The following is a 21,410-nucleotide window of genomic DNA, read 5'->3' as shown; positions in this document are numbered from 1 at the left end:
CGCCGTGTGATTCAAGCAGGGGCTTGTGATGTGCTTGTGCCATTGGCATAGTCCCTTGTCCTAATGGGCCCCAGAATGAGGTTCACGGAGCCAGCCCAAAGCCAGACAAAACTGAATCCAGCCTTAATCAGCAAGCTCCTGCCAACCCAGGGTGCCGATATAGATCATGATCGTGCCCTAGTCAACGATACACCGGGAAAGCTTTCCAGAATAAATGAAGCCTCCAGAAAAGAAACATTCTTTGACCTTGCCTCCCTCCCCCTCCCTGGACACTGGAATGGGGACATTGTGCTGGGGATCGTCTGGGGACCACAGGCAACAAGCACAAAGACAAAAGGCCAATATGCTGAGGAGGCCTAAGCAGAAAGAAGGATTAATCCTAGGTCCTTGATGAGCATATCATGCCATTGAGCAATCGCCCACCTCCACATTTTTGTGAGAAAAGCAATCTCCTCTTTGTTCAAGCCAGTATTAGTTGGGATTTCTATTATTCACAGCCAAAGCCACTCCTAAGTCTACTGATTTTCTAAAGTATGGCCAAAAAAGCTCTATCATCTAGGGTACCTGGTGGCTCAGTCAGTGGAGTATCTGATTCTTGATTTTAGCTCAGGTCATGATGCCAGGGTTGTGGGATCGAGCCCCACATCAGGCTCCATGCTAATCATGGAGCCTGCTTGAGATTCTCTCTCTCTCCCCCCCACTCTGCTCCTCTCCCCCACTCATTCTCAATCTCTCTCTCTCCTGTTCTCTCATTCTAGAAAAGAAAAAAAAGGCTGTATCTTCACATCTCCCTCTTCTTTTTTCTTTAAGTTGGCTGGTCTTTCTAGAATAGTAGGAGGGGAAGTCACAAATCCTTGCTAATATCAGTCAACCAATACCTGTTTCTACTCACCCTGGAGCTATTAGTTTAGCTATCGATTTGAGAAACAAACTTTAGCTTAACTAAAATCAACCCTTGATTTCTGTTCATTGATGTGATCACATTTCCAGAACATTTCCTAGCATATAATAGGTGCTCAATATACCTTGCCTAGTGGACAGTGTGATTGATATTTCTCTCAATGGATAATCACACATGCCTCATGGGAATCTGTTTTGGCTGTTTGTCTTCTCAAGGGGACTCCTGGAAGTCGCACCCAAGTGAAGTTTGTGAAGCCTGCCTCTCAAACAGGTATGGCAGCCTTCTCATGAGATGGTTACAAACAGAAACCATAACAGCTTTATTGAGATATAATTTTCATACCACAAAATTCGCTTTTTACACTGCACAGTTCAGTGGTTTTTAGCGTATTCACAGGGTTGGGCAGCCATCACCACAATATAACTTTAGAACATTTTCATCACCCCAAAAGGAAACCTCATACCCATTAAGAGTCATTCTCCATCACTCCCTCCCCCATCCCACTCAGCCCTGACAACCACTAATCCACTTTCTGTCACTATGGATTTGCCTCCTCTGGACATATCATCTAAATGGAATCATACAATGTTGTGGTCTTCCGCATCTAACTTCTGTCACTCAACAAAGTGCTGTCAAGGTTCATCCATATTGTGGCATTCGTGTATCCCCTATCCCTTTTTCACTGCTGAGTAATATTCTGTTATATGGATATACCACATTTTATTTATCCATTCATTGTGTTGATGAACACAATGTGTGTTCATTGCTTTGTACACACAAAGTGTGAATTGCTCCCACTCTCTGGCTCTTACAAAGAACGCTGCTATGAACATTTTCTTCAAGTTTTTGTGTGGCGATATGCCTTCATTTCTCCTGGGTATACACTCACCAGTGGAATTGCTGGGTCATACGGTAGCTTTTTTTTCTAACGTTTTAAGGAACTGCCAGACTGGTTCCCAAAGCCACCGACGGCATCATTTCGTATTCTCACCAGCAGAATGTGAGGGGTTACAATTTCTCCCCATCCTCGCCTACGCTTGTTATTATCTGTCTCTCTGGTTAGAGCTATCCTAGTGGGTGTGAAGTGATATCTCATTATCCTTTTACTTTGCGTTTCCCTGAGGGCTAATGGTCTTAAGCATCTTTTCATGTGCTTTTTGGCTCTTTGTATATCTTCTTTAAAAAATAGAGAGAGACATAGGGGTGTCAGGGTGGCTCAGTCGGTTAAGCATCCAGCTCTTAATTTCAGCTCAGGTCATGATCTTGCGGTTCATGAGTTCGAGCCCCGCACTGAGCTCTGTGCTGGCAATGTGGAACCTGCTTGAAAATTCTCTCTTCCTCTCTCTCTGCCCCTCCCTTGCTCACACTCTCTCTAAAAATAAATAAATAAATAAACATATATATATATATATATATATATGTATGTATATACACACACACATATATATACGCATATATATATACACATATATATATGCATATATATTTATACACAGAGAGAGAGTCATAAATTTAACCATATTTATATAGGTTAATTTTTCTGAAAACTTTTGTGAGGCTACATTATAAAACCGAAATTCTTTTTACAAAGGATAATTAAAACCAGATTAACTCACATGCTACTGATTGCCTGTATCCATGATAAGTGAAAAGATGATTCTGTTTTCTCAGCCACTAAGGTCCCATCACTACATATGTCTGGCAGGAAAAAAAAAAAAATAGGTCTACTTGAGCAAAAGTGCAAATACAATTAATGAAAAGTTTAAATTCTAAATGGCTTTTAGAATCCCTTTTTCGGGGCACCTGGGTGGCTCAGTCGGTTGAGCGTCCAACTTCAGCTCAGGTCATGATCTCGCAGTTCGTGGGTTCGAGCCCCGCGTCGGGCTCTGTGCTGACTGACAGCTCAGAGCCTGGAGCCTGTTTCGGATTCTGTGTCTCCTTCTCTCTCTGTTTCTCCCCTGCTCACGCTGTCTCTTTCTCTCTCAAAAATAAATAAAGATTTGGGGCGCCTGGGTGGCTCGGTCGGTTAAGTGGCTGACTTCGGCTCAGGTCATGATCTCACGGTCTGTGAGTTCGAGCCCCGTGTCGGGCTCTGTGCTGACAGCTCAGAGCCTGGAGCCCGTTTCGGATTCTGTGTCTCCCTCTCTCTCTGACCCTCCCCTGTTCATGCTCTGTCTCTCTCTGTCTCAAAAATAAATAAACGTTAAATAAATAAATAAATAAATAAATAAATAAATAAAGATTTAAAAAAATGTTAAAAAAAAGAATCCCTTTTTCTTCTAATTACACATAGTACGTACGTGGAACAGCTTACTGCATACTTTAAAATTACAACTCTTCAGGGGCACCTGGGTGGCGCAGTCGGTTAAGCGTCCGACTTCAGCCAGGTCACGATCTCGCGGTCTGTGAGTTCGAGCCCCGCGTCGGGCTCTGGGCTGATGGCTCGGAGCCTGGAGCCTGTTTCCAATTCTGTGTCTCCCTCTCTCTCTGCCCCTCCCCCGTTCATGCTCTGTCTCTCTCGTCCCAAAAATAAATAAAAAAACGTTGAAAAAAAAATTTTAAAAAAAAAATTACAACTCTTCAGGGCATCTGACTGGCTCAGTCAATGGAGCATGTGACTTTTGATCTCAGGGTTGTGAGTTCAAGCCCCACATTGGGTGTAGAGATTAAAGAAAAAAATTACAACTTTTTTATGTATCTACTAATGTTAGTTCTCTTGAGTTGCTATGTGCCAAGCATTACACTAGGTTAATTCCAACTATGAATTCATTTAAACTTCACAAGAACCCTGTGAGGTATGCAGCATATATTAGTTATCTATGCTGTGTAACAAATCGTCCCAAAATTTAGCGGCTTAAAACAATAACCGTAATTCATTACCCCACATAGCTTCTGTGGGTCAAAAATTTGGGTAAGACACAGGAGGGATGGCTTGACTCTGCTACACAAATTTGGTGCCTCCATGGCAAGACTCAAAGGTGAGGACTGAAATATCAAATATCACTCAAATATCTGGCAGTTGATTCTGGCTAGTGACCAAGACCTTCATACGGCTTCACAACATGGCGGCTGGATTCCATACCAAACATCTAAGGAAGAGCCAGCATCACTTTCATCACAGTTACAGAGGCCCACCCAAGTTCAAGGAAAGAAAACATGGGCCCTCCCTGCCATGGATTGCATTATGCACGGGGACGGTTAATTGTATGGTGAATTTGACTGGGCCACAGGAGGCCCAGATCAAACATTACCTCTGGGCGTGTCTGTGAGGGTGTTTCTAGATGAGATTAGCATTTGGATCAGTGGGCTCAGTGAAGTACATTGCCCGCCCCATTGTGGGAGGCATCTTGCAATCCACTGAGGGCCTGAATAGAACCCAAAGTACAGGAAGGGAGGATTCATCCTCTTCCTCCCTGCCTGTTGAACCTGCACATTAGTCATCTCCGCCCTTGAACTGGGATTTACACCACGGCTCCCCTAGTTCTCAGGCCTACGGACTCAGACTGAATTACACCACTGGCTGTCCTGTGTCTCCAGCTTGCAAGCAAAAGATTTATATGTAGATCACATACACGCACATATATATGTAGATTATATACACACACATACATACATACATACATAAAGCTTGTATGTTGGTTCCTTTTCTCTAATACGTGTTCATGTGTTGAAGTCCTAACCTCTACACCTCGGACGGGGACCTCATTTGGAAACAGGGCGTTTACAGAGCTAATCAAGTTAAAATGAGGTCATATCCTCATAAAATGGGGAAATTTGGAGACAGAAATGTTAACCAGGAAAACACCACGTGACTAGGAAGGCAGAGATCAGGGTGATGCTTCTACATATGCCAAGAAATGCCAAAGATTTCCAGGAAGGCGCCCAAAGCTAGAGAAGAGGCCTGGAACAGATTCTCCTTCAGAGCCTTCGGCAGGAGTCAACCCGGCCGGCCCTTTGATCGCAGACATCCAGCCTCCAGAACAGTGAGACGCTAAGTGTTGTTTAAGCCCCTCAGTGTGTCTACTTTATTACGGCAGAGGATCGCTTTCGAACTTATTCTCCCCTCATCCCCTCCCTCATAGCATTAGACGATGTTGAAGTTGGAAAGCAAGGTAAAGTTTAAGCTAGGCCCCGCACACAATCTGGAGAGATCTTGCTCCAGACACGATGTTGGCTGAGGAAAATCAGACCTAAAAGAGTAGTTGCTGTATGATGCCATTTATAGGAAGATCCAAAGCTGGCAAACTAATCTGAAGTGAGAGAGTCAGAATAATTGTTACCCTTGGGGGATGTATGATGAATGAGGGACCCCTCTATGGCTCGACTGCCATAGTCGTTGGTGGCTGCACAACGTTTGTGAATATAAAAAGCCTCGTCTATATATATGCACTTAAGACTGTGCACTTTGCTGTATGTAAATTATACATCAGTTTTTTAAAAAGAAGTTGAAGATTGTCCTCTGGTTCTCATACTTAGGGATTTAATAAACCAATCAAATCACACACACACACACACACACACCCCTCAATCAGAAGTAATTTTCTACAGTGACTATGGATTGACGTAACTAGGAAGAAACAGAATGCTTGCTGCTTGGGTTTAAAAAAACACACAACTGGGGGTGCCCGGGTGGCTGTCGGTTAAGCGTCCAACTCTTGGTTTCAGCTCAGGTCATGATCTCCCAGCTTCGTGGGTCCAAGCCTGGCATCGGCCTCTGCACTGGCAGTTCGGAGCCTGTTTGGGATTCTCTTTCTCTCCCTCTGTCTCTCTGCCCCTCCCCCACTTGCACTGTCTCTGTCTCTCTCAAAATAAATAAATAAACTTTTTAATTTTTTTAAATTTTTTTAAACGTTTATTTATTTTTGAGACAGAGAGAGACAGAGCATGAACGGGGGAGGGTCAGAGAGGGAGACACAGAATCTGAAACAGGCTCCGGGCTCTGAGCTGTCAGCACAGAGCCGGACGCAGGGCTTGAACTCACAAACCGCGAGATCATGACCTGAGCCGAAGTCGGACACTTAACCGACTGAGCCACCCAGGCGCCCCTTTTTTTTTTTTTTAATTTTTTTTAACGTTTATTTATTTTTGAGACAGAAACAAAGCATGAACGGGGGAGGATCAGAGAGAGAGGGAGACAAAGAATCTGAAGCAGGTCAAAATAAATAAATAAACTTTTAAAAAAGTTTTTTTTAATACAAAACTGACTCGAAGCTATGCTCCTCAAACCTCACAAGGGGGCGCACTAAACAGCTGCTGTGATCTCAGAGGCTCTGTTTAACTGTCCCTGCTTTCCGTGCCTGTGCACACCGGCCTCTAAGCAACCAGAGAGGTCTAGACCAGCCCTTATTCCAGGGCCTCTGTCATATTAAAAGAATGAGAAATGCCAAGACAGGATTTTGTAAAACTTCCGGTATAGATTACAGGTTTTACATTTAACCATTACACGTATGTGATAAACGATGTATGAAAGATTCCATACATTCCAGACTGTATTTCTGAGATTGTTGGGTATTTGACGCATCTCTCCCCGAGGGGCCACTTCCAGCTGAAGAAACACACACCTACCCCTCCCAACCTATCACACACACACATACACACACACGTGTACACACAGGTTTCAGCCAGGTGAGATGTTGCCAGTATCTCCCAGTTTCTCATGGCTCTGTCTGCTGGCAGAGCATTCCCCAAAGGGGGAGATGTGTCCCACAGGTGAGCACGGGTGACATGGGCCCTTTTCAATCCTTTTGCAACCTGGTGACCATGTCGAGGGGAAAGCCTCAGCACGGTGCTAACATGTCTTTTAGAACGCCTTTCATGTACACTCAGATTTGAACAAAGAGAGACTGAAACTTCAGATCCAGAGTCTTCATGGGAGGCAGTGTTTCCACCTTTTGGAAACTCCAAATTCCATGTACAGGGCACACATTTCACTGATGCCCTGTTCACGCTTTTTAATGTTGGGTTTTTTTTTTCTTCTGGGAGAACACAATAGGGGAGAGGCAGAGAGAGGGGGACAGAGGATCTGAAGCGGGCTCTGCACTGACAGGTTGATGGCAGTGAGCCCGATGTGGGGCTCGAACTCTTGAACCACGAGATCATGGTCTGAGCCGAAGTCAGATGCTCAACCGTCTGAGCCACGCAGGCGCCCCCTGTTCATGCTTTTTAATACCTTTTCACTCTCTACGTCGCATTTTTGACGGTTCCTGCTGCTTTGTCTTCAAGTTCACAAATCTCTTCTTCTGTGATGTCTAATCTGCGGTAAAACCCGCAGTGTATTTTTCACCTTGGACATGTACTTTTCATCTTTATTCATGTCTCTACTTAATTTTTTTTATCATGTGCGGTAGTAGTTATAATAACCACTTTGATCTGTGTCCTAATCCAAACGTCTATATCACCTCATTCATTGAGTCCAATTTTCTTTTTAATTTTTTTTTTAACATTTATTTATTTTTGAGACAGAGAGAGACACAGCATGAACGGGGGAGGGGCAGAGAGAGAGGGAGACACAGAATCCGAAGCAGGCTCCAGGCTCTGAGCCATCAGCCCAGAGCCCGACACGGGGCTCGAACTCGCGAACCGCGAGATCGTGACCTGAGCTGAAGTCGGACGCTTAACCGACTGAGCCACCCAGGCGCCCCCATTGAGTCCAATTTTCTAGTTTCTCTGATTAGATGCTAAACATTGTGAATTTGATATTTTTGGGTACTGGGAGTTTCTATGTTTTTTATAACAAGTTATTCTTTTTTAACATTTTTTCATTTTTTTATTTATTTTAGAGAGAGAGAGCACAAGCAGGAGAGAGGCAGAGGGAGAGAGAAAATCTTAAGCAGCCTCCACACTCAGCATGGAGCCCATGAGGGGCTCAATCCTGAGCTAAAATCAAGAGTCAGACACTCAACCAACTGAGCCACCCAGGCACCCCTATAACTGGTTGTTCTTGATCCTTGTTCTGAACGCATTTAAATTATTTGGAAACCATTTGATTCCTTCATGTCTTGATTTTTAAGGTTGTTTTGTAGACAAGACCCAAGCAGCATTTAGTCTACAGCTAATTATTCTCCGCTATGGACACAAAACCTCCTTAGTCTCCTACTCCCCGAATTATGAAATTTTCCGTTCCAGCTGGTGGGTAAATGCTGTTCCTGGCCACACATGAGTGCCAGTTACCATTCCCACCACTCCTTTCAGGTGGTCTTTTTTCTCCCCCATCATCAGCTCACACACATGCGGATCGTACTCAGCCTCACACTTGAGGGGGCAGAGTTCTGTGTGTGGCTCCCTCCTCTCCCGTACTCGGTACTGTGAGCTCTCGCCACTGAGGTCTCCCCAGACTTCCAGCTCAATCTCCTCAACCAAGGGAGTCTCTGGGCTCCACCGGGGTTCTCCCTTCCCACACCACAGCCTGGAAGTATCTAAAGACAGTAGGGCTGGGGTGATCATAAGGCTACCCTTATTTCCTTAGGGACCACTGGCCTTCCTTGCCTGATTCCCACTACTTTGAAAACTTGTTTCATACCCACTATCCTTTCATTTGTTTCAAGTGGCAAGGTAAATCCGTTTCTTGTCACTCCATCTGGGTCGCAAGTAGAAGTCTCCTGTTCACTCCTTCAATTGGATTTTATTTTCTTCAGTAGGTCGTGTTCCTTCTCATTAAGTTCCTGTCTGAATATCTAATTTTTATGGTTATTCTATTGCCTCTCATCTCCATCCCTAGGTACTTAAATGTTTATATATGCATACTGACTTTTGTATATGTAATATCCATCATCAGGTATCCGGAAATTGAACCACCCATCGGTCATCCATTTATTCAGTGGTGAGAAACAGGAGGACGAGATGTAGGCACCTAGGGCTACTCGGCAATGCCACCAGGGACTCAAGCTCTGCTCCACACTCCAGCACTTTTGTGCTCCTGCGGGTTACCTCATGGCACAAGATGGCTGCTACAACTCCAGGCCTCCTGTCTCCGTTCCAAGCAGGAAGAAAGGAGGAGGAAGCAGGGAGTGGCAATTCCCTTACCAAGAAAGCAAAAGGTTTCTCAGAATAAGTTAGATGACGTCTTATTAGCCAGAACTCTAACATTTGACCGTCAGTAGTTCCATCTGGAGAAGCTAACGGTTAGCTAGAAATTTCACCACAAATTCACCAAAAAAATCAGGGTTCTGGTCCGTAACAAAGACCAGGTAATTGATATTGGAAAGGCAACTAATAGGTCTACAAAGCTATTCTTGCATTCTTAGAATAAACTTTGCTGGCTTATAGTGAACTATGCTTTTAAATACATTTGACAATGTTTTGACTTTTTTTTTTTTTTTGGCTATTGTAATATTCAGGACCAAAAACTTAAACAAGATAGTTTAAATGGAAGTAGAAACATGTTCAATATATTCTCAGAGGCAGTATCAAGGCCCTGTGATCAGACCTGATTAACTGTACAAATGCTAGAAGCAGAAACGAGTACAAAAATAGAATGTGCTACATGATTTTTTTTTTTTTTTTAAGAGAGCATACGTGCTCCCCACACGCACAGGGGAGGGCAGAGACTCTTAGGCAGGCTTAGCACAGGGCCTGATGCAGGACTTGATCCCATGACCATGAGATCATGACCTGAGCCAAAATCAAAAGAGTTGAACGCTTAACCAACTGAGCCACCCAGGGATCCCAACGGCTACATACATTTTAGAAGGGAATAATCACCAGTGGTATTAAATTGTCTTTAAAAACAAATGCTGATATATTTATGAAATTTTCTCTTTCAGATTTAGAATGCCCCTCATTAGGTATTCAGCATTTTATTCAACACATAGAAAAAGCCATACCTATCTGTCTCTCTGGACTTTTCTTAAAACTATTGTGATAACAACAGTCTTTATCTTTCAGGTACTAAAATATTTACAGACAGAATTATACATCTAATATTTGCTTCAAAGTCACATGGGACTCATGGAGGAGAAAGTAGATAGAAATGAAGAGGAAACAGGCTGGCTAGTTGAGGATTCCTGAAGAGAGACACTGGGTATACGGGATTCATTGTATTATTCTGTCTTCTATTGACTGTCGTGAATTCCCCATAAAGGAAAAATTTTTTAATGTTTATACAGTGAAAGCACAGACTTCAGCATATATATATATATATATATATATATACACACACACACGTACACACGAGTATGTATATGTGTGTGTATATATATACATATATATATATACACTTACTTGTTTTAAATGTTTTAGTGTTTAGTAGGGATTCTATTCCATAGGATATTTGCTTTTTATAAAAGGAACTGTATATGTCAATATTCATAGAAGACAGTTCTGCTGCTTCCTGAACTTGGTCCTAAGCAGCCGTGGGTAGACAGAGCCCTCCAGTAGCCATGGCCACCTTCCTTCCTCCTCACTGTACTTAGCTTCGGAGTCTACGAGCTCAAAAGGTTGCCGAGTCCAGCTCTAGATTTTGTCAAATTCATAACAATATTCAAAGCAACAATGACTGCATTTACGTATGCTGCCGATCATCTAAAGCCCAAACGCTTCAAAGATTAGTCATATACGTTTAAAATACATAGAAAAATAATTAGTATTTATACAAAGTAGATTTTTACAGACCAAGTACACTACATCTTAAAATGCATCTTCTATCCAAGCACAGAAATAGGGGAATATACATGGAAGTATATGTTTAAGAAAAACATTTATTTCCAAATGCTGATGAGGAAGGCATCGTAGAATGACTGCTGGTTTCCTGATAAAACTTTGAAGAGAACTTCAATTTGCCAGCATTGTCAAGCTTTTAAAAGCAGTTCCTAACAGTTCCTGAAGGGATTAGACCGCTGTTCCTCTTTCCAAATTCTGTTTAATTTCAGCCGTATATTTCCCATAGAATCTTTCTGCTTTCTTGTTGAATTTAGCATTCCTTTCATTAATGTAGTCGATGTCTGCATCGTCGTTATAAGGACGTCTCCGGCTGTATTTGTCTCGTTTTTCGATTCTGGTGGAAGAAGAAAATTTACAGGATTCAAAATTGCCTTCTTTTTTTATCCTAATAAAACATGGCCAGATAGTTATAAAGAGAATCAGTACACTTAGAATAGCCCGCTTGGGGCTTGGGGTTGGGGGCAGTTTTCGTCAACATCAGGCTGAAACTGCTAGTTGACAGCGCAGCCCTGGGTATGAACCCTGAAATTCAATAAATACAAACACGTCTTCGGAATTCTTCTAAAAGAGCGGCGATACATTGTCAGCAACGGGACACGTGAAATTCTACTTTAAAAAATAATTACGATATTTGTATTAATAATAACCACAGCTAACATGGAGCACCAATGTACCAGATACTATACATATGTACTATGTACTATTCTTTTTAATGCTTATTTTTGCGGGAGAGAGACAGAGACACAGTGTGAGTAGGGGAGAGGCAGAGAGAGAGGGAGACACAGAATTCGAAGCAGGCTCCAGGCTCCGAGCTGTCGGCACAGAGCTCGATGCGGGGCTCGAACTCACTAACTATGAGATCACGACCTGAGCCAAAGCCGTATGCTTAACCAACTGAGCCAGCCAGGTGCCCCGAATTTTAATATATATATCACATATGTAACATATGTTACATAGATTAACTCCTAAAATATAAATTCATTCCGCTCTGCCTAATATTCACCCATATCAGTATTAAGAAACACAAATATAACAAAGGTACATTTACCAGAACATTTGTACTTCTTCGAATAATGAACTGGTTATGAAGATAAAAGCCCTTTGGGGCGCCTGGGTGGCGCAGTCGGTTAAGCGTCCGACTTCAGCCAGGTCACGATCTCGCGGTCCGTGAGTTCGAGCCCCGCGTCAGGCTCTGGGCCGATGGCTCGGAGCCTGGAGCCTGTTTCCGATTCTGTGTCTCCCTCTCTCTCTGCCCCTCCCCCGTTCATGCTCTGTCTCTCTCTGTCCCAAAAATAAATAAAAAATGTTAAAAATAAAAAAAAAAATAAAAAAAAAAAAAATTATAAAAAAAAAAAAAAAAAAGCCCTCAAAGAAGAGTAATTTTCTTTGGACCTTTTCCTGCTTTGATTATAACAACTCAATTTCAGCAACAGTTGGCATCTCCATCCCAAATCGCACGGACTCAACTCACACTTGCTGTCTGTCCCCAAAATCACTACAGATGCTGAGTCAGAACGAGCAAGCACGGTACCCGCCCTTTCAATTCTCTCTCTGCACCCTCTGTCCATTTTGTCATTAAACGTTTAAAACTTCCGGCCGCTGTACTGAGTACTCACTGCTTTTCCAGATCTGTGACCATCCTATCAACCTCCTCTGTGGAAGGCACGTGTGTTCCGTGAAGAAGACTGTTGGATGTTGGGAAAAACTCTTCTCCACTGAAAAGACGGAATAGTTTTAGAGTGACACTACACGGTTCCACATTTTCAAATTTCAAACTGAACCACCATTCGTGGCGAGCGATAAAATGCATACATATATTTACTGTGGGATCCCAACTTTTTTTTTTTTTTTTTTTTTTTAAAGAAAATTTAGAATTGGAAGGGACCTAAGACATCACCCACCTCCTCCAACACCTTCATTCTACAGATGAAAGAGCCAAGGGCCAGAGGTTAAAGGACTTGCTTCTCGGTTCAGGTTATTTCTCTTCCCACTAATGGGAAGGGTTCAGCAAACTATACCACCTGGTCTGGCACACATTTCACTGGGCCCCAGCCACGCCCACTTGTTCATGACTCCCCCACGGCTGCCTTCACATCACACCAGCGGGGCGGAGTGGTTGTGCCAGAGGCCAGAGCGTCCACAAAGCCTAAAGTATCTGCAGAAAAAGCTCACCCAGCCGGGCATTCGGCCTCCTAAAATATCTGAGTAACTATGATAATCTGGTTGTTAAACTCAACGCCCGGCTGGAAAAATAACAAGGTGGTAAGTTTACCTGCTGTGGAGTGAGCAATAAATGTTACTGTGAAGGCCAGAAAGTATTCTGAGGCAGATGTTGATAACCGGTACCCAAACATTCATGTGTGTTTGTCTTTATGCGTCTGCGTATGTATACACAACACACACACACACACACACACACACACACACACACACACACACACACCCCTATGTCCCTTCAGAATGAAAACAGGGCTTGCATCGTTCCTGTCAACTTACTGTTTTTCTCTGAGTCTCTCATACGATTCCATGTCAGGTTTGATCTGTTTGGTCAGCCGATGATATTGACGTAACTGGGCAGCAGCATAATCTAAAGATAAAAGGAGAGTCAGAGAAATATACTTCCCTGTTTCGTCATTACGATCCAGAGAATATCAAAATTATTAGTAATATTTGCACAAGACACTAAGCAGAGCTTCTGTCCTGAAGGTGCTGATAATACAAGCTTTTATTTTACCACAAAGAATAAAAAAAAATCCAGGTGATTAAAGTACAGCCTTTTTTACTTCTGCCCTCATGAGACCTATTTGTATTTTTCTCGGGTTCGAGCCTCTTGGAGAATATTCCGTGAAGGGGCGTATCCTTTCTTAAAACCAGAAACACTAAAGGTAATGCTTACCTAACAGGGCCATTCAAGAAAATAACAGCTTTACCTGAGAACCCCAGGTCAGGGTTTTTCCTCTTCTTTTTCCTCTCCCATCTTTCCGCGTCTTCCGCACTGATCTCCAGCAGCTTCACTTTCTCATAGTCTTCCCCTCTTGCGGCACATTCCTAAAAAGGGGGAAAATGTTAATTCCTGCAGTCATGACAAAAGCAATTATTTGATCAATTTTAAATCAACGTGGAAAAAAGATATCAAGCAAAAAATAATGATTAATACTTGAAGCAAATCTGGGCATCTACTATGGTATGTAAGAAGTGAGTGCATCAATTTGAAATACATAGTCAACGTTTCTCAGGTGTCAGACCCCCCTTTTAAATGTTTTACACGCACTGAATCATTTTTTTTATTTTTATTTTTAATCTTTATTTATTTTTGAGAGAGAGAGAGAGAGAGAGAGAGAGCGCGTGCGTGCACGCACATGAGCGGGGGAGGGGCAGAGAGAGAGGGAGACACAGAACCCGAATCAGGCTCCAGGCTCTGAGCTGTCAGCACAGAGCCCGACGCGGGGCTCGAACTCACAGACCCCAAGATCATGACCTGAGTCAAAGTGGGACACTGAACCGATGGAGCCACCAGGCGCCCCTACTGACTCATTTAATCCGTAATTAACTCAAATAATTATTATAGTCCCCATTTTACAGTTCAGAAAACAGAGGCACAGAGAGGTTCAATAACTCCCCAAAGTGTTGCTACTAGTAAAAAGCAGAGCCACCACGTGGACTCCAGCAGGCTGGCTCTTACTGTCTTGATTCAACAGAATAACTGAAGAAACAACTTATGGAGACAGCAGAGTGGATCCTAACCTTCTTCTTTTCTTCTTCCTGCAGTTCCCATTCCAGACGGGCCTTTCTGGCTTCCCAGTTAGCAGGTAACTTGAGTCTTTTATCTTCTTCAACAACTTCTTGGTGATTCAATTTACGAGCCTCATTCTAAAACCGTGACACAAAAAGTCCGTCAGCTGAGACACAAAAATAAATCCAAACAAAATCTTGCTCACTTTGAGAAGGTCAAGTAAGTCACATTAACAAGGGGACGCCGTGTTATCCTAAAAGCAAGAGACGGCCAAAGGATTTTAAGCGAGGGAACAGCCTAATTAGGTCTGTATGTGCACAGTCAAGAAATGTGTTGGGCTGCACTGGGTTTGCTTTTCGAGAGGCCTGGAGTTTAAGGTCAGCTGTGCCTCCGTTTAGCCAGGTGACCCCTGTGCACTTAGGGTTGGATCGGACAAGGTTCAAAACGTGAAGAAGGCGTACTTAAGGAGACGTTAGATGGCAAGAAATAATATTACATCATATGAGGAGAAAGATATTCTACTTTCAATTCTCTTTTAATTCTGATTAACTCAAGGAAAAAGCCTCAACTTGGGGCTGAGGGCTTTAGCACCGATCTTAATATCTCTAACCTTTTCCAAGCCCCTCCTCTTTTTTAAATATTTTAATAGTTTCCATTATGGCAAAGGAAAGGTATTTTCCATTTTAATTACTGTATGAAGAGTGTGATTTAAAATGAACTTAACTGGGGTCCCTGGATAGCTTAGTCAGTTGAGCAGCTGACTCTTAGTTTCGATCTCAAGGTTCGTAGGATCGAGCCCCGCGTGAGGCTCTGCACTGACAGTATGGAGCCTGCTTGGCGTTCCCTCTCTGCCCCTCCCCACCTTGCACATGCGTGTGCGCTCTTAAAAACAGACTTAAAAAAAAAAAATGAACCTAACTGCACAAAGCATAATAAGCATATCATCTTAAGGACAACGTAAGCTAGATGTTTCTCAGGTCACAGGTTGGTGGCAGTTAGTCCAGGAAGCCAGGTCTCCTAATTTCCAACCACATATATTTTACACAGTCCCTCCGAGTAAACACTTCAGTGTGTTTCATCCTTTATTAATGTTCTCTGGACAAAGAGAGGCACTGCTCGGAACTACTATCCCTCTTACATCCTCGTACCCTTGGCTCTGGCAACACCCTCCGGTTGAAGACACCAAGAGCACACCCTGCAGCCAAAGTTGTGTTCGCTGCACTGAAGGAGACGGCAAACCACGGGCGCTGTGGGTATTCCAGTGAAGGGGTGTTAAGAGGCGCTAGCTACAGGATTTAGATTTGTGTCAGGTGACTGGGGCAGGGGCATAAGGCTCAGGAGAGTGTGGTTGTGCTCTGGATTAGACACCGTCAGAAAGGCAGGGCATTCGACCACCAGGTGTCGTACGTTCTTCTACAGGATTAATGGGGGGAGGGGGGGGGCCGGTGACCAACGCCGTCACTGGTCCTAACAGTCACTGGTGTGAGTAGAAGAGGGGAATGTGTGGTCATTTCTGTGGCCACCTGTCAGAGTGATGTGGGAGGTTTGTGAGACCACAGCCAAGCTGGCAGTCAGGCTCCCTAAGTTGAAATAGGCTGGAGCTGCTTTTTCCTTCCTCAGCTCCCACTGCAGCCAGTTGTTTGCTGGACTCTTAGCTCCGATATGAATCTCCTTATTTGCATTTGTTCCTCCAGCTTCTTTGTCTGGTAATACCTTACACATCTTTCCAACAGTAGTTTAGGTGTCACCTCTTATGGGAGGCACTCCCAGGGCACTCTGTTCCTCACGTTAGCATGCCCTGGCTATAAAGCTGCCTCCTCTCCTTAAGAGCAAAAGCCGTATCTGAATCATCTAGTTCCCCACCAACTAGAGAGCCACTGACACTACAGGCTTGCAGAGATTTGCTGATTATCTTTGAAGGAACAGGCAACCAGCTCTCTTACTAACACTGGAGGAGTTTTTCTTCCGGTCCCCAGCTCTACATATCCCCTAGGTAAAACGAATTGTTTGTTACACAGCAGGGAGGCCGTTAGTTAATAGAGACTCCCAAACCCAGCCCAGATTAGTTAAATCAGAAGCGGGTGGGAGGAGGGTTGTGTGTATTTTCAAAAGTGACTTCGATCTGTTGCCAGGGTTGAGAAGCACCGGGATAGATATTTCATTCCACTCAGACGATCTGCCAAGCACGCTTTTGCAGCTTCCCGGTACCTCCACGAACGGGCACGGGGTGACCAGCCTCAGTTGCCTCCCGGGCTACTCACCCGCTTCAGGTGCAGCTCCCGGAATTTGCGAAGCCTCTGTTCGCGCTTCTGCGCGGCCAGCTCCGCTGCCGTCGCCAGGGGCTGCTCCCCCTCCTCCGCGCTGTCCACCGGCACCTGCGGCGAGAAAGACCCGCTGCGGGAGGGGTCGGCTCGGCTTTTCCCGTACTACCCTGGCCGATTCCCCGCCGGTCCCGAGCGGCCAGGCCAGGCCCTCACTCCAACCCCGACCTCGGTGTCTGCGCCTCCCTGGCCCGGCACCCAGACATCTCCTCAGCCTCTGGCCTTTGCCGTCCCCCAGAGGCTACCCACACAAAAATCCTTGGGCAGAGCCGGCGGAACTTACCTTTTCGGCTAAAATTGCAGCCGCCATCACAAACTTTCCCTCGCCACTTCCGGCAACAACACAGAACACTTCCGTCTGCCTTTGTCCCGCCCCGCCGATACATATTAAAAACATACCATGAGCCCCGCCCCTTCCTGGCCGTCTCTGGAACTTGGGACCAATCCCTGCCCCTTTTAGCAGTAGGAAGCTTTCGATTGGGTAGGGGCTTGCGCAGCCGCAAAAGGCCGCAGAGGCAAGGGCCGGGAGGAGTGAGGCGGGAAGAAGAGGCCCGGAAGCTCTCAGAAGCGAGTGGCTGCGAAGGGTGCCTGGTAGAAGGTCGCCCTGATTGCGTGCGATTCCCTCGAATGAAACGTGTTTCCCATTCGGCGCTTAGCCTCAGTGTCACCTCCTGCGAGGCAGGCGTCCCCTACCTTGGCTCACGTAGGCCCTTGGTACTGTCACGTGGCAGCATTTTAATTCTCTTGGGTAGTGTGAGATATTTTTCTCTTCTGTGCCTTCTCCTTTTCCCCCAGTGTAGAATTGTATAATGTTTCTGGACATGAGAGACTCCATTTTGAGAGAAGCTCCATTTTCCTTTATAAAACAAACAGCTAATGAACTCTGGAACTGAGCAGAAAGACCCTTGGACTGGGCCAGAAACAGCAACTGTCTTAGGAGCAAGTCGTTCCTAAAGTCAACAGGGGTACTGGCGTCTGCCCCATAAAACTGTCAGTGTGGACTTTACGAAGACAGAGTAATTAACGCATACTAGGAGTAGTTTTCGTTCATGAACAACAATAAATCAGTCCATCAAAATGTAACCAAAAGCCATTCAGCCTGTTAGTACCAATTGACTTTTTTTTTCTTTTATCCAAGTCATGTGATTGTCCCCCTTCCCCTTTCTCATAAAAATCCCTTGCTTTCCCCACACAAGGGACACATTTTTCTGTGCTGCCCGAATTGCAATTCTGAGACCCCAAATAAAGGCCTTTGTACTTTTTAATTTTGCCTCATTTTCCTCGGTTAACTTTTTTTTTTTTTTTTTTTGTATGTAAGGACCGGCGAGGGCAGAGAGGGAGACACAGAATCTGAAGCAGGATCCAGGTCCTGAGCTGTCAGCACAGAGTCTGAACTCAGGAGCCGTGATCATGACCTAAGCTGAAGTCAGACACTTAACCTACTGAGCCACCCAGGCGCCCCTCTCAGTTAACATTTCTGGTGTCAGAATGGTGTGGGATGGAAGTAACAAACCACTCTGACTCCTGCACCACCGCCGCAGTTGGATTTCAGGAAGGGTACCCTCCTGAGCAAATTGTGCTCTGCCTTCTCCCCAACCGGCTCTGAGTTCCGGTGGCAAATCTTCTTGGTTTCCAACCTCCCATTTTTGGTTGAGGTGTCTTTCTGATGCCAGTTTCTATCTCTTTGATTTACAGAGATACGCTCTCTTCTGTGGTGATTCATTACTCAATGGGGTGTTTGGTTTCAAAGATGGCTGCTGGAGAGCAGCCCCTGTCTGGAAGCCCAGCTGTGTTTTTGTTCAAGTCTTGTGGGTCCATTTCTTGTAAGTTTCTGGCTCGTTGGCCCAATCTGACTGAAAATTACTTGTTACAATGGCCCCTTTGGGCATCTTTGGAGATTCCAAAATTAATGTATTTGCATGCACAACTGGAAAATGAAAACAAAACCAAGCATCTAGGGTGGGAAGCATTATTTAAATTGGTATTTGGAGTGTCCAAGAATTAAATAATCTAAACTTGCTTCCTTATAATAACGCTAAACTTTCTAAAGCTAACTGTAACCGCTTCCAACGAGGATCTAAACTAGGACAGCTTATGGAGTCTTCTGAGCTAACCCTTGTTGCTCGTCTTCAACCTTCTCCCTCCACTCTCCACCCATATGAAATCCCAGCCTAGCTGAACTCCCATTCTACAATGACAGCCCAGGGGTTCCCCTAGATCCTCCTGTCATCCAAAACTCCTTCTAAAGTTAAACCTAATGAAGGAGGCTCTGAAACGTCATCAGTTATTCTCCTTGGACTAAGGCAGAATTACAAGCCATTTCCAAGGGCTTGCCAATGCCTTTGAAGACCCTCTAGGATTTGCTAAGGAATTCAGTTTATTTAGATCTGTGAACCTGGTTATTCTAACCTTTATTGACTTATCTATATGCTTGTGAATGGTGGCCATGCAAGAGAATGGATGGGAAAACTAGGCTACACATAGTATTTGGATGATTTTTCTAAGTGAAAAGGCTACAGGAAAAAAAAAAAAACAGAAGCTTTTAAGCCAACTGAAGAATTACATAAAACTATTCCTGGGTTTTTCCAAAGACTACAGATTAGAGAAAAATTTAGCAATGTGCTCCACGGCCAGATGAACCTGATTTTGATTGTTATGATAGACAGGAAAAAACTTTGAAACAATACTCTGATATTGACAAGATTAACCATGAAATCTCCTTTTAATTTAACTCCATCATTGCTAACAGGTTAGAAGGTGAACTCAGTACTTTAGTTAAATGACAGCAACTCAGCCGGGCCACTATGGAGCCTCATGATCTGGTTAATTTGGCTGATCAGTTATCTCGCACCACAGAATGAGCAGCGAAAAAGAAAGGACACACAAGTCCAAGCTTCTCAGATCATGCGTCTCCAATGACAACAATTAACAATCCCCAGAAATTCCCAAAATCTTCAGGGTCTTTCTCATGTCAAAGGTGTTTGCGATTACTGCAGAAGAACCTGGCCATTGGAAGAGGCTTGCTGCAAAACGTCAAGACAAAGTCAGTGGCAAGAGCCTCAGAGCACTTCCCCTCTAAGGATACTAGCAGCGGGGAAGAATGCTCACATGGCAGAACAGGGTGGCTCTGAAGACAGGAGGGGGTTCTTCCCATGACTTCAAACTCACACCTTAGGGGAAATACATCTTATTATCGGGAATGAGGTGAAAGGAGCTCTTATGGTCATGAGAGCAACACCATCAGTTTTCAAACCCACCAGCCTCTCTGTCCTGCTTCCTCGGAGTACAGAAACACTACAAATGGTGGGAGTGGCTAATACCCCAGGACAGTTTTTAAATCCTAACGTATCCCTTTTTCAGCTGGGGCCTTTACAAGGCACTCATGGATTCCTTCTGGTCCCTGAATAGGAATTCACCTGTTAGGCCACAATTTTCTTGAGACTTATCAGGCACACATTTCCTCCTCTCAAAAAGGGTAAATCCTTTTTTAAAAAAAGTCTGGGGAGCCTGGGTGGCCCAGTATGTTGAGCTCCTGACTCTTGATTTCAGCTCAGGTCATGACCTCACCATTTGTGAGAAGGAGCCTTGCATCAGGGCAGAGCCTGCTTGGGATTCTCTTCCTCTCTCTCTCTCTCTCTCTCTCAAAATAAATAAATACTTTTTTAAAGTGAAATAAATAAATAAATCGAAAGTGGGTGCCTGGTTGGCTTAGTCAGCGGAGCACCCAACTCTTGATCTCAGGGTCATGAGTTCAAGCCCCATGTTGGGTGTAGAGATTTCTTAAAAAGTTGGGGAGATGGGGCGCCTGGGTGGCGCAGTCGGTTAAGCGTCCGACTTCAGCCAGGTCACGATCTCGCGGTCCGTGAGTTCGAGCCCCGCGTCAGGCTCTGGGCTGATGGCTTAGAGCCTGGAGCCTGTTTCCGATTCTGTGTCTCCCTCTCTCTCTGCCCCTCCCCCGTTCATGCTATGTCTCTCTCTGTCCCAAAAATAAATAAAAAACGTTGAAAAAAAAATTAAAAAAAAAAAAAGTTGGGGAGAGGAGGACGGAGGGTGTTTTTGGAAATAGCAAAACAGCACACAAAAAATTCTACACAAAAGGAGCCTCCATCAATACCTTGCTTTTCTGTAATTCAAAACCTATAACACCCCCCCACCACCACCACCCCGGACACTGTCCCTGACACCCTTTGGTCGAAGTCCTGCTGACATCAGACGCATATACACTCTGCCCCTTCCATCCGGATGATCAGATTGATCATTCCAAACCACTCCCTGACATTACACAGTCTGAAGCCTTTGAAGGGATTAAGCCTATAATTGAGGAATATATATATAGGTTTGATTATTTCATGCACGAGTCCTTATAAAATGCCAATTCTTCTCATATCAAAACCTCGTGGTGGAGGATGGAGATTTGTACAGGACCTCGGAGCACTAAATAACATTGTTCACACCACGCACTCGTGCCTCGCCCTCACACTTTACTCTCCGCTATCCCCCCAGACAGCAAATCACAGTAATGGATTGGTGTAGTGCCCTCTTCAGTACACCTATGCACGCAGAGAGCCAATTTTTGTTTGCCATCAGCTGGGAAGGAAAAAAAATATACCTGGACAGTCGGATCTCGAGGTTACACTGAGAGCCCTACTTATTTTCCCCAAACCTTAAAAGCAGATGTCACTGATGTAACCTTCCCGCAAAATTCTACTTATTCTAAGATGTGCACCTCTTCTTTGCTCCCCTCCATAAAGAGTGGGTCCAATTGACAGTATCCACCTGTTAAAACAGCTAAAAAAGG

At 44.4% G+C, this 21,410-nt stretch overlaps 1 protein-coding gene across 1 annotated transcript; it reads right to left on the bottom strand.

Annotated features, from left to right (window-relative positions):
• Nucleotides 1-10,463: 10,463 nt before the first annotated feature.
• Nucleotides 10,464-17,008, bottom strand: LOC131505265 (pre-mRNA-splicing factor SYF2-like). Its single transcript, XM_058718606.1, has 7 exons — nt 16,896-17,008; nt 16,553-16,666; nt 14,303-14,428; nt 13,489-13,606; nt 13,055-13,145; nt 12,175-12,273; nt 10,464-10,892 (listed from the first exon to the last, which is right to left on the bottom strand). Exons 1-7 carry the CDS (start codon nt 16,920-16,922, stop codon nt 10,727-10,729), a joined length of 741 nt encoding a protein of 246 aa, XP_058574589.1. The 5' UTR covers nt 16,923-17,008; the 3' UTR covers nt 10,464-10,726.
• Between the last annotated feature and the right edge of the window lie 4,402 nt (nt 17,009-21,410).

This window comes from Neofelis nebulosa, chromosome 2 (assembly GCF_028018385.1).
Source record: "Neofelis nebulosa isolate mNeoNeb1 chromosome 2, mNeoNeb1.pri, whole genome shotgun sequence".
Lineage (NCBI taxonomy): Eukaryota > Metazoa > Chordata > Mammalia > Carnivora > Felidae > Neofelis > Neofelis nebulosa.
This window is presented reverse-complemented; position numbering and strand designations above follow the sequence as displayed.